At 44.3% G+C, this 13547-nt stretch overlaps 1 protein-coding gene across 11 annotated transcripts in view; it reads right to left on the bottom strand.

Annotated features, from left to right (window-relative positions):
- ppef1 (protein phosphatase, EF-hand calcium binding domain 1) overlaps positions 1-13547 on the bottom strand; it is an 85316-nt gene that overhangs the window by 43496 nt on the left and 28273 nt on the right. For 7 of the 11 annotated variants that reach the window (XR_006313108.2, XM_043700225.2, XM_043700222.2 and 4 more), the window contains one exon: positions 10642-10702. The exons of 3 other annotated variants lie outside the window; for them this stretch is intronic. Coding sequence is in view for 7 of the 8 variants with exons in the window: in XM_043700225.2 (XP_043556160.2) it covers positions 10642-10702 (61 nt within the window). In the remaining variant the exon portion in view is untranslated. Of the gene's footprint in view, positions 1-10641; positions 10703-11008; positions 12090-13547 lie in introns of those variants that run through there. One more of the 11 variants, XM_087993147.1, reaches the window with a different exon arrangement.

The following is a 13547-nucleotide window of genomic DNA, read 5'->3' as shown; positions in this document are numbered from 1 at the left end:
TTTTAGATCTTTCCCCTCTCACCTTAAGGCTATGCCCTCCAGTTTTGGACTCTCCTCCCCTGGAGAACAGACTTTTGCTGTTCACCCTAACCGTGTCCCTCATGATTTTATAAATTTCCATTAAAGACACCCCTCAGCCTCTGATGCTCCAGGGAAAATAGCCCCAGCCTATCCAAGATGGGGCCGAATGGCATCTCAGATACATCTGTATTGGGTTATTGAGGCCAGGCACCTCTGCTTCTGACCAACCTTCCCCAACATGCATCACCAACATGGGCAGAGGCTCCGATGCCAGCAAGACTGATCAGCCCTCTCCCTACCAACCCCCTTCTTCTCCCCTCCCCACCTTCCAACAGAGACACCGTCCTGCACCAGACCCACTTTCTTTGGGCCCAGAGCCTGATGGAAACCCTGACCAGCTCCAGGGCAATCTTTCAGGCAGGGGGAGCCGTAGCCATGAGGGCAACATTCAGACATGGAAAACATTCTCAATTCCCACTTCTGCCAGTGGACAGAAGATGCCACCCTCTATCACAGCCTAGCCTGCACTGTACACTAACTACAGGAGCTACTCCTCACTAAGACTGTCTGCTTAATGATTGTCACTTAGTCTAAATACCAAAGTACAGAGGGGAGGTGATGGTCTAGGGCTATATCGTGGGACTGTTAACCCAGCGAATGTTCTGGGGACTGGAGTTCAAATCCCATCATGACAGATGGTGTAATTTAAATTCAACAAACATCTGAAATTATTGGCAATGAATCCATTACCAATTGTCAAAAAAAAAACCCACCTGGCTAGTGTCCTTTTAGGAAGGAAACTGCCATCCTTACCAAGTCCGGCCTACATGTGTCTCCAGACCCACAACAACATGGTTGACTCTTAAATACCTGATGGGCAATAAGTGCTGGCTTAGCCAGAGATGGCCTCATCCCATGAATGTATAAATGAAAAAAAATGCTAAGCGAGGATTCTGGGTAATCCAAGATGGAGAAAGGGAAAACTTTCTGGCTGTAACAACTGTTCCTTTTTTGAGGTATTTTAGGTGTTGGAGGTGATTCCCTCGAATTCCAGGAGCAGCAATTATTGTTTTATTTGCTTTGTTTTGGAACTTTGGAGGAAAAAAAGTAAAAACAACAACAGTTGTAAAAGGGAGAGGAACAGACAAAGGAAGCACATAGTGAGGTCAGAGCAGGAGAGAGAGAGAGAAAGAAACCCACATTGCTAACTGACACAGCAGTGAATCTGTGCAGTTACTGCCTTTGCTGTTTGAATTCATGTATTGCTGGACATTGGAGTGCATCTGGGAAAATGAACAAACAGTGAAATTCATAAGTAATCTTGGAGGAACCTGCTTCGGAGAGGTCACAGCACAGAAACAGATAAGTGGATGTTTTACATGTATGGAATGAGCTACTAGAGGAAGTGGTGGAGGCTAGTACAATTATAACATTTAAAAGACATTTGATTGGGTATATGAATAGGAAGGTTTTGGAGGGATATGGGCTGGGTGCTGGCAGGTGGGACTAGTTTGGGTTGGGAATCTGGTCGGCATGGATGAGTTGCACTGAAGGGTCTGTTTCCATGCTGTACATCTCTATTACTCTATGACTGTATGACTCTATAAGTCAGCGTAGGAACATAGGAAATGGGTCTTTCAGCCCCTCTAGTTAGATCATGGTTGGTCACTTCGCCCAACCCTATTTTCCAACACAATCCTCATATCCATTGATGCCTTTAATATATGGACATCCTTTGATCTCTATTTTGAATGTGCTCAATGACTGAGCCTCTGGAGTAGGGGAGTTCTAAAGCTTTATCCATGTCAGAGTGAAGAGGTTGCTCCTCGGAACCTGACATGGCTTGGTTTTTATTGTGGGACCGTGGTTGCAGAGCCCTCCATAACTGATATATGTCACAGCCATCAGTCCCCAGTCCCTTCAGGAAGGTGTAGGAACAGAAGAAGGTCATTCAGCCCATCGATTCTGCACCACCATTCAATGAGATCATGGTTGATCTGATAATCCTCAATTCCAGTTTTCAGCCTTTTTCCTCCAACACTTGATTTCTTTACTGATTTAAAATCTGTCTATGTCACCGCTAAATATACTTAATGACCCAACCTTGACAGCCCTCTGCGGTCAAGAATTCCACAGATTCACTAACCTCTGAGAGATGAAATTCCTCCTCATCTCTGCCTTAAATGGGTGACACTCCCTGGCTCTGACATTGTCTCCCCTGGTCCTAGACTCTCCCACAAGGATAATCGATCTCTCCACATCGACCCTGTCAAGTTCCCTGAAATTCCTTACATCAGAAACAAAAATAGAAACTGCTGGAAAAGCTCAGCGGATCTGGCAGCGGGTGGAGAGAAATCAGAGTTAACATTTCCAGTCCAGTGACCCTTCTGGACCTGAAATGTTAATTGTGATTTGTCTGCACAGATGCTGCCAGACCTGCTGAGATTTTTCAGCAGTTTGTTTTTGTTTCTGATTTTAAGCATCCACGGTTCTTTTTGTTTTTAATCTCCTAAGAATCTTGTATGTTTCAATAATGTCACCTCTCATTCTTCTACAGGCCCAACCTACTCAACTTCTGCTCATAAGGCAGTCCCTCCATACCTGGGATTGGTCCAATGAACCTTTTCCAGACTGCTTCCAAAGCCAGCATATCTTTCCTTAGATAATAGGATCAAGACTGGTTCAGCATTCTGATGTGGTCTAACTAGTGCCTTATGTTATGTATTAAAACCTCACTATTTTTAATAGTGAATGAAACATTGGCCTATATTTCAAAGGGAATGCAGAATTAAAAGTAGTGAGGTTTTAAAACATTATATAAGGCACTAGTTAGACCACAGTTGAATGCTGAACCAGTCTTGATCCTATTATCTAAGGAAAGATATGCTGGCTTTGGAAGCAGTCTGGAAAAGATTCATTGGACCAATCCCAGGTATGGAGGGACTGCCTTATGAGCAGAAGTTGAGTAGGTTGGGCCTGTAGAAGAATGAGAGGATTTGGATGCTCGTTTTCTGTGTGATGTACTCCCAAACTCCTCTGTTCCTTAGCTCTCCTCAGTCTTCCTCAATTTAAATAATAATATTCAGCTCCTTTATTCTTCCTGCCAAAGTGCATAACCTCACATTTCCATACATGATGTTCCATCTGCCAGGTATTTTCCCCCCTCGCCTACATCCCTCTGCAGACTCTCTGTGTCTACCCTCACCCACTTGCCTTCCCATCTATTCCTGGGTCTCCTGCAAACTTGGCAGGTTCACATTCCTCATCCAAGTAACTGATATCTATTGTCAGTAATTGTGGCTCCAGCACGCATCGCTGGGGGCACTCCACTAGGTACAGATTATCATCCTGAAAATATGCCCCTCATCACATCTCTCCAGTACCTGCAGACCCCACCTTATCTGACAAATCACCTCATAGCTCATTGCTCCCCATAGGGCTGTTGAGAGCTAAGCCCTGACACAAAGATTGGGATCTTGCTGATCAGCATCCTTCACTACCTGTGTTGCCACATCTGGAGGTTTCCCCACAACCACCACAACCCTTCACTCCTGCCCCCTCTGCTGCCAATTGGTCATCCAACCATCACACCACTCTTCCCCAACCAATCAGAACTATACCAGAATTTGTTGCCCCTCCCTAATTGCTCTTGAAACAATTGGCTCTCAAAGCCATCCCAGAGGACAGCTAGGAGCCAATCACATTGCTGTGGGGTAAGGAGTCACATGTAGGTCAGTCTGAGTAAGGATGGCAAATTTCCTTCTCCCGTGGGCATTCATGGACAGATGGGTCTTTCCAACAGCAATTAATGAGCTTCATAGTTTTAAACTCAAGATCAATTTAACGAATTTAAATTCCACCAGGTCCTATGGCAGGATTTGAACCCATGGTCTGGATTATAAACCCAGTAACATTAGCACTACTCCACTACTCACATAGTCTAGTTCAATAATGCTCTCCAGCAACAATCTCTGATATTTATATAACTAGTTAAAAAAACAGGTTTCAAACACAATGAGGGGCAGGGTCTTATTTGGACAGCAGGGTCCCCCATCATCCATCATATCCGCAGACATGTGATATCCGAAGGAGCATTCATTGGTTGGAGTTGAGATGCCACCCTTCCCACCAGAGGATGTCCTGTGTTTGAGAGCTGCCAGTCCAAGGCATTGGTGGGGTGAGAGTTCTTTTTGTTCATTCATGAGATGTGAGTGTCACAGGCCATTTACTATCCATTCCTAATTGCCCATTGCTGTGGGTCTGGACTCACATGCAGGCCAGACCAGGTACATATGGTGGCTTCCTTCCCTGAAGGACAGTAGTGAACCAGATGAGTTTCTCCAACAACTGGCAATGGTTTCATGGTCATCATTAGATTCATAGTTGAACTGAATGCAAATCCAACTTTCTGCCATGGTAGGATTTGAACCTAGATCCCCAGGACATGACCAGGATTCTGGGGTCATCGTCTAGGCCATCACCTCACAGAGTGGAGTGGGGAAGTGAGGATTGGAGACAGGTTTGGTTGGACAGTCTGGACGGGTAATTACCACTTGATCTCACACCCCCATTCCCAATCCCCTTGAGCTCCAGCCTCACAATGTAAGCCTGGCAGAAATTAGTGCTTGACTGGCCAATGATCACTCAGTGAAGAGCCTGCGCTGAGGGGGGGATGGGCAGGCCAGTCTCGACTCGACACTCCCATCCTTGCCCCAGCCCTGGAAAACCGCATCAGGACTGGTGGGAGAGAAGGCAGTTTGAAGACTGTCAGGGGTATCAGACAGGCCTCTCCCCTCTGTGACTCTCCCCCCTCCAAAACCTTCCAACAAACCCATAGGCGAGAGCTCCGTAATATTCTGCCAATACTTGGAACACTCCCATCATGGGTTCCCTTTTCTTTCTACCTGGTCAGTACACAGAGCCAGGAGCAATCCTGGGTAACTCAGGAACATTGGTAGAACTACACAGTGGCACAGTCACATTCATCCCACCAGCCACTAGGAAAGATGGGGGTCAGTGCTTAACCGAAACGTATTAGAACCCAATAGCTCCCCTCTGAACACTGCATCCATATACCAGAATGGCAGCCCATCAGCACAGTTTATCAACTCTTACACTGTCCATTTATGCAGAAACACAACAGAATTGCAAAACAACATGAGAATCTCATAACATCAATTTGCACATCAACCGATTGTGTCAAATAATTGTATGTTTGTTGAAATTTAACTCAGTGGTTCACCACAGATCAGCAAAGGTAGGTCCATGAAGGGGTTAAAGACACTGGGTCATGTTCACGAGAATACAGCTGTTTGGAGTTTGCTGAGAGATTCAAGTGCGTATAAGCCACAATTACTGTGATTTGTAGTCATTGACACTTCTCAAATTATGGTGAGCGTCTTATTATAGACATGAGAAGTCCTGTGATTCACACAAGCTCAAACCTGTCAGGCTTTGAGGCAGGAGGCTGGAGATCATGGAAGGGCAATGAACAAAGCTATTTGTCCCCTCCAAGAGAAAAGGGCAAGGTAGGTCCAATAAAGAGCAGCACCTTGGAGGGGGATCTAGGGTTGGGGGAGAGTGAGATAGGGGCGGCATGGTGGCTCAGTGGTTAGCACTGCTGACTCACAGCACCAGGGACCCAGGTTTGATTCCAGCCTTGGGTGACTGTCTGTGTGGAGTTTGTACATTCTCCCCGTGTCTGCGTGAGTTTCCTCCGGATGCTCCGGTTTCCTCCTACAGTCCAAAGATGTGCAGGTCAGGTGAATTGGCCATGCTAAATTGCCCATAGTATTAGGTGTATTAGTCAGAAGGAAATGGGACTGGGTGGGTTACTCTCCGGAGGGTCGGTGTGGGATTGTTGGGCTGAAGGGCCTGTTTCCGCTCTGTAGGGAATCTAATTTAAGCAGAACTTTGCTAAACCAACTGATCTTTCCTTGCTCCCAGTCCCTCTCAGATGATTCATGATCAGCATCCGATTGCAAAAGGACTTTGTAAGAATCATCTGAGAGGGATTATAAACTGAGAATGATTTCGCAATTTTAAATATTGCAAGTGAGATGGCAAGAAATATCAATTCTGATGATGTTATTGATTCATTTGCTGACATGATGACCGGAATGCCATTTTCTTCTGTCGATTTCACAATGTAATGTTTATCCAGGTGTCACTATTATTCTCAAAAATGCTCAAAGACACATTTAAGTTTTTCCAAAATTGTCTTTATCTCCTGTGAGTTTTCAGTCTCATCGGTTTCTTGTTAAAATGATGCTTGCAGCACATTTACCCTTGTTGTAAAACCTGAGACATGTGAGTACAATGTGGAGACACATTGGGAACATTTGATTCCAATGACAACGTATGATTGTGAACAGCTGCTATTAAACAGGATTGTGAAAGGGAGTGGAATAACATGTACAATTGGGGTTGGGGGGAGGATTCACAGGATTGGGTGCTGCAAACTGGAGGAGTAGCACAGCCATTCCTCTTCCGAACCATGGGCTTACATCACAGTAGTCTAAGCAATGACAGTGGATCTAGCTTTGAGGAGACTGGTGGAAATAGACCTTCACTCAATGAGGTCCCCCAGTGTTCCCCTCATTCCCACTCAAACCTTGATAACATACAATGATACAAATTAAGAGCTGGTGGAGGTCCCTCAGGCCTGCTCACCCATTTAGTAAGATCATGGCTGAGCCTCAAATCCACATTCTCACCTAGCTCAGTAACCTTTCAACATCCCTTCACACCCCCTCCCATTACTCACAAACCTACCCCTCTCTGCCCCAAAGGTATTCCATTTGGGGAAGAGGGCAATGGAACACACTGCCTGGAAATGTGGTGGAGGCAGTTCAATTGAGGCATTGGGTGTGTTTTTTTTAGATTAGATACAGTGTAGAAACAGGCCCTTCAGCCCAACAAGTCCAAACTGACCCTTCAAAGAATAACCCACCCAGACCCATTTCCTTCTGACTAATGCACCTAACACTATGGGCAATTTGCCATGGCCAATTCACCTGACCTTCACATCTTTGGATTGTGGGAAGAAACTGGAGTACCCAAGGAAACCCAAGCAGACATGGGGAGAATGTACAAACTCCACACAGACAGTCACCCGAGGCTGGAATCGAACCTGGATCCCTGGTGCTGTGAGGCAGCAGTGCTAACCACTGTGCTACCATTTTTGGGGTGAAAATAATGTGCAAGAGTGTGGGACGGAAGCAGTAGAATGTGAACAGACTTCCAAAGACTCACAACCCTCTCTGACCAAAGGCAATATTCTCTGTCTTAAATGAGCATCCCCTTTCTTTTCGTAAAATATAACCGCCAGTTCTGCATTCTCCCACATCATAAGATTGGGCAGAGTTTAAAACAGTTTCTAACGTTAACCCTCTCAGAAGCATTCCTACCTTACAAAACAGGTCTTGTCTTTTGAAGTGGCAAGCCAGTCAGTTCAAGGGCAGTTAGGGATGGGAAACAAATACTGCCCTTGCTAGGCACACTTATATCCCACAAAAGAAGGTAGTGTTATGGAACAGAGAGACCTGAAGGTTCAGATTCATAATTCTTTGAAATTTGCGTCACATGTATCCACAAGCTTGCCTTCATTGCTCAGATCTTTGAGTATAGGAGTTGGGATGTAACGTTGTGGTTGTGTAGGATGTTGGTGAGATCTCTTCTGGAGTACCGTGTCCAGTTCTAGTTGCCCTGCTACAGGAAGGATATTATTAAGCTGGAGAGGGCTCAGGAAACATTTGCCAAGACTTTGCCAGGAATGGAGGATTTGAGTTATAAGTTGAGGTTGGATAGGTTGGGAGGTTTTTCACTGGAGCATAAGAGATTGAGGGGTGACTTTTTAGAGGTTTATAAAATCATCAAGGGCATAGATAAGGTGAATAGCTGGCACCTTTACCCGAGGGTGAGGTTTTTAAGGCCAGGGAACATATTTTTAAGGCAAAAGGAGAAAGATTTTTAAAAAAACACAAGGAGCAACTCTTTTACACAGAGGACTTTCCAGAAGATGCATGGACAGTTACAACATTTAAGTGACGTTTAGATAAGTACATGAATAAGACAATTTGGACAGATCTGGGCCAAGCTCAGGCAGGTGGGACTAGTTTAATTTGGGACTATGGTTGTTATGGACTGGTTGGACTGAAGGATTTGTTTCCGTGCTGTATGACTCTATAAATTAAAAAAAATAAAGATCCCTGACATGATCCCTCTTTGGTTGGTTGCTCATGGGAATAATCCTTCTACCTTTCCCTTCACATGGGGGTACGAGCAGGGTCGGGGACCTGTCTGATGTGGAATGGCTGGACAGGCCAGGCTTATATCCACTGGAGGTTAGCACCAAGAGGCAATCTGATTGAAAAACTTAATAGACAATAGGTGCAGGATTAGGCCATTCTGCCTTTCGAGTCAGCACCACCATGCATTATGATCATGGTTGATCATCCACAATCAGTATCCTGTTCCTGCCTTATCCCCATAACCCTCAATTCCACTATCCTTAAGAGCTCTATCCAACTCTTTCTTGAAAGTATCCATAGACTTGGCCTCCACAGCCTTCTGGGGCAGAGCATTCCATACACTCACCACTCTCTGGGTGAAGAAGTTTCTCCTCAACTCTGTTCTAAGTGGCCTACCCCTTATTTTTAAACTGTGTCCTCTGGTTTGGGACTCACCCATCAGCGGAGACATGCTTTCTGCCTCCAGAGTGTCCAATCCTTTAATAATCTCAATCAGATCCCCTCTCAGTCTTCTAAACTCAAGTATATACAAGCCCAGCTGCTCCAATCTTTCAGCATAAGATAGTTCTGCCATTCCAGGAATTGACCTTGTGAACCTACACTGCACTCCCACAATAGGCAGAATGTCTTTCCTCAAATTTGGAGACCAAAACTGCGCACAATATTCCAGGTGCGGTCTCACCTGGGTCCTGTACAGCTGCAGAAGAACCTCTTTGCTTCTATACTCAATCCCTCTTGTTATGAAGACCAGCATGCAATTAGCCTTCTTCACTACCTGCTGTACCTGCGTGTTTGCTTTCATTGACTGATGTACAAGAACACCTAGATCTCGTTGTACTGCCCCTTTACCTAACTTGACTCCATTTAGGTAGTAATCTGCCTTCCTGTTCTTGCTACCAAAGTGGATAACCATACATTTATCCACATTAAACTGCATCTGCCATGCATCCGTCCACTCACCTAGCCTGTCCAGGTCACCCAGTATTCTCCTAACATCCTCCTCACATTTCACCCTGCCACCCAACTTTGTGTCATCAGCAAATTTGTTAATATTTCTTTTAATACCTTCATCTATATCATTAATGTACATTGTAAAAAGCTGCGGTCCCAGCACTGATCCCTGCAGCACACCACTGGTCACCGCCTACCACTCCTGAAGAAGGGCTCATGCCCGAAACGTCGATTCTCGTGTTCCTTGGTTGCTGCCTGACCTGCTGCGCTTTTCCAGCAACACATTTTTAGCTCTGATCTCCAGCATCTGCAGTCCTCACTTTCTCCTTCCTGTCAACCAACCAATTTTCAATCCAAGTCAGTACTTTGCCCCCAATACCATGTGCCCTAATTTTGCTATGTGGGACTTTATCAAAGGCTTTCTAAAAGTCCAGGTATACTACATCCACTGGATCTCCATCTTCATAGTTATATCCTCAAAACATTCCAGAAGATTAGTCAAGCATGATTTCCCCTTCATAAAGCTCTGACCTACCCTGTTACTGCTATCCAGATGTGTTGTAATTTCGTCCTTTATAATTGACTCCAGCATTTTTCCCACCACTGAGGTCAGACTAATGGGTCTATAAGTTCCTGAGGGATTCTTGACCAGGCGGATGTGGAGAGGACGGTCTCCTCCTGTGGCAGAATCTAGAATCAAGGGGGTCACTGTTTAAAAATCTGGGCTTGCCCATTTAAACCTGAGACGAGGATAAATAATTTCCTCTCTAGAAGTGTCTGGAACACTTTGCCTCAAAAGCCAGTGGAGGCCGAGTCCTTAAATATTTTTAAGGCTGTAGTAGATAGATTCTTGATAGACAAAGAGGTGAAAGGTCACTGAGAACATGCAGGAATATAGAGTTGAGGTTAATATCAGATCTTACTCTACGGTGGAGCAGGTTTGAGGAACTGAATAGTTTCCTCCTGCTCCTAATTCATGTGTTTGTCCGTGTGTATGTACTCACTCTTCCTTGCCATCTATGTGCCAGAGCTTCCCATTATCGGCATGAATTGAAGTACCTTGCTATTATGCTGCAAAGCCAATATGGTTAAAATATTCACTCTGCTGTTTAAACCATTTCAGCTAACTTTCAATCATTTCTTTCCATAATATAATTAAGGTAAGAATTTGTCCAGTGTCTAAAACACTCAGCAAAGCAGTGATCCATAAATGTAAAAAAATTACTTTAGGAAATCACATCTCAGGTAGTTGTTAAGTCATTCGCTCTCAAAATATTTATAGCAGAATATAAAGGAATACACTTCAAAACAGTTGAAAAACGCACATCCATCTGGAATGCCTTAGTTTTGTTTTAAACAATATCCCTTTGATGCTTTCAAACATGAAGAAAATTGCCAGGAGATGTTTGTTACTCACCACTGCCTGTCTCACCAGGCTGCATGTAGTGGTTCATTAGAAACGTAAAGAAGTGGGACAGCTGGAAATGAAGGACACAGCTCAGGTTATCAAAGACAGCCTACGTCACCCAGCATCTGCAAGAACTTCTGCATCACGGCGCGCAACTGGGCTCGCAACCCAACATCATTCACAAAACCAACACTGGAATTTAAATTAAAGACTGCACAGAGTTCAAAAGACTGTCCTTAGTGCAGTTACAAAATAGGATGATTGTTGAATAATTACTCTCGAGTACAAAGTTAGACTCAGCCTTGTCCTTTCGTGACAACTTCGCGCCAATGCCATAATTAATAATATGATTTACAATTGTATATGCTGTACTTACCTAAGTAGACATCCCTTTATAGTTGGTGAGAGCAGTCCAGTTAACCCTGCATAAAACCATGTTAAGACTGCACTTGGAGCACTGTGTACAGTTCTTCATATTACTGAAAGGACATGCAGATTCTCTGATCAACGTGCAAAACATAACTTAAGAAAAATACCAAAATGGGAGGTTTTGTGGCAGTGCTCCTGCCTCTGGGCCAGGAGCTGCAGATTGGAGGGCCACACCAGGATTTGTTGGCCATGGAGGTTGATTATCAGCCTTTATATCCTTCTAATATCTCAGATAGTAGTAAGAGTGTCTCCAGTAAGTCATGAAGGCAGTGGCAAACTACTGAACTGACTGTGTCACAAGGTCCATTTCAGAAAGTAGTTAAACACATTGCTATGGGTGGGGAGTCATGTTTAGGCCAGACTGGGAAAGGATGGTAGATTCCCTTCTTTAAAGGACATTAGTGAAGCGGATGGATTTTTATCGAAAATAGTCTATAATTTCAGATTTATGAGTTATGAGTGGAATTTTAATTTCTCCAGTGGCAACTGAATCCATGCCACCACAGAATTATCCTCAGCCTGTGGATTATGAATCCAGTGATGTCGCCTGATGCTCTATGTCTTCGGTCCAGTGGATAAAGCCAAGGATACAGTATGCTTCACTGTACTGTCAACAAGTCCCGTCACCCTTGGGGACTTGTACATATAGACATCCAGATCCTCTGTGACTGCACCGCTTTGGAGATATTTTCTACCATCTCTCCATGTTTCTCCTACAAAATGGATCGCTTCACTATTATGTGTTGAACGTCATCTGCCATTTGTGTTACTCATCCACCAACCATTAGAATGTAAGAACGTTTGAACATAAGAATATAGCAGGAATAGGTCATTCAGAGCCTCAAGACTGTTCAAACATTCAATACAATCATGGCCTTGATTCCATATTGTTTCCTGCTCTCCATCACTCTTCAATCTGTTACCAATTAAAATTCTATCTCCTCCTTAAATTTACTCAATGTCCCAGCATTCACCACACTCTGGGGTCATGAACTCCACATCATCTCGACCCTTTAAGAGGAGTAATTCCTCCTCAACCCTGTTCTAAACTGCTACCTTCATCCTAAAACGATGACCTCTTGTTCTAGATTGTCTCATATGTGGAAATAGAACATAGAACATAGAACATAGAAGAATACAGCGCAGTACAGGCCCTTGGGCCCTCGATGTTGCGCCGATCCAAGCCCACCTAAACTACACTAACCCACTATCCTCCATATACCTATCCAATGCCCTCTTAAATGCCCATAAAGAGGGAGAGTCCACCACTGTTACTGGCAGGGCATTCCATGAACTAACGACTCGCTGAGTGAAGAAAATATCCTTTTCTATGTCAATCCTTGTCTACATTATCTTCCTCGCAGTTCACAATGCTTTCAGGTTTCATGTCATCCATGAACTTTTGAGATTATTCCCTGTACACCAAGCTCAAGATCATTAGGAGAAAGTGAGGACTGCAGATGCTGTAGATCAGAGCTGAAAAGATCATTAGTACATGCAAAAAAAGGTGGGGCTTAAGACCAACCTCTGAGGAACTCACGACAAACTTTCTTCCAGCCCCCAAAAAATTCATTGACCATCTGTCTGTTCCCATCACTCAGCCAGTTTGATATCCACATTATCACTGTCCCTTTATTTACCAGGAGCAATGACCTTTTTCATAAGTCTATTGAGGAATTCCTGAAGAAGGGCCTGTGCCCGAAACGTCGAATCTCCTGTTCCCTGGATGCTGCCTGACCTGCTGTGCTGTTCCAGCAATAAAGTTTCAACTTTGATCTCCAGCATCTGCAGACCTTACTTTCTCCTATTCATATACCCATCCAAATGCCTCTTAAATGTTACAATTGTACCACCACTTCCTCTGGCAGCTCATTCCATACACGTACCACCCTCTGCGTGAAACAGTTGCCCCTTAGGTCTCTTTTATATCTTTTCCCTCTCACCCTAAACTTATGCCCTCTAGTTCTGGACTCCCCAACTCCAGGGAAAAGACTTTGTCTATTTATCCTATCCATGCCCCTCATAATTTTGTAAACCTTCATAAGGTCACCCCTCAGCCTCTGACGCTCCAGGGAAAACAGCCCCAGCCTGTTCAGCCTCTCCCTATAGCTCAAATCCTCCAACCCAGGCAACATCCTTGTAAATCTTTTCTGAACCCTTTCAAGTTTCACAACATCTTTCCGGTAGGAAGGAGACCAGAATTGCACACAGTATTCCAATAGTGGCCTAACCAATGTCCTGTACAGCTGCAACATGACCTCCCAACTCCTGTACTCAATACTATGACCAATAAAGGAAAGCATACCAAACGCCTTCTTCATTATCCTATCTACCTACTTTCAAGGAGATATGAACCTGCACTCCAAGGTCTCTGTTCAGCAACACTCCTGAGGACCTTACCATTAAGTGTACTAGTCCTGCTAAGATTTGCTTTCCCAAAATGCTGACTTGCAATTTTGTCATAACTTATCACTTTAGAGAATGTT

Source organism: Chiloscyllium plagiosum, unplaced genomic scaffold, assembly GCF_037043375.1.
Source record: "Chiloscyllium plagiosum isolate Xiang-an unplaced genomic scaffold, Cpla_swu_hap1 HiC_scaffold_12, whole genome shotgun sequence".
Classification (NCBI taxonomy): Eukaryota; Metazoa; Chordata; class Chondrichthyes; order Orectolobiformes; family Hemiscylliidae; genus Chiloscyllium; species Chiloscyllium plagiosum.
The sequence above is the reverse complement of the archived record's forward strand: the minus strand, read 5'-3'. Positions and strand labels throughout refer to the sequence as shown.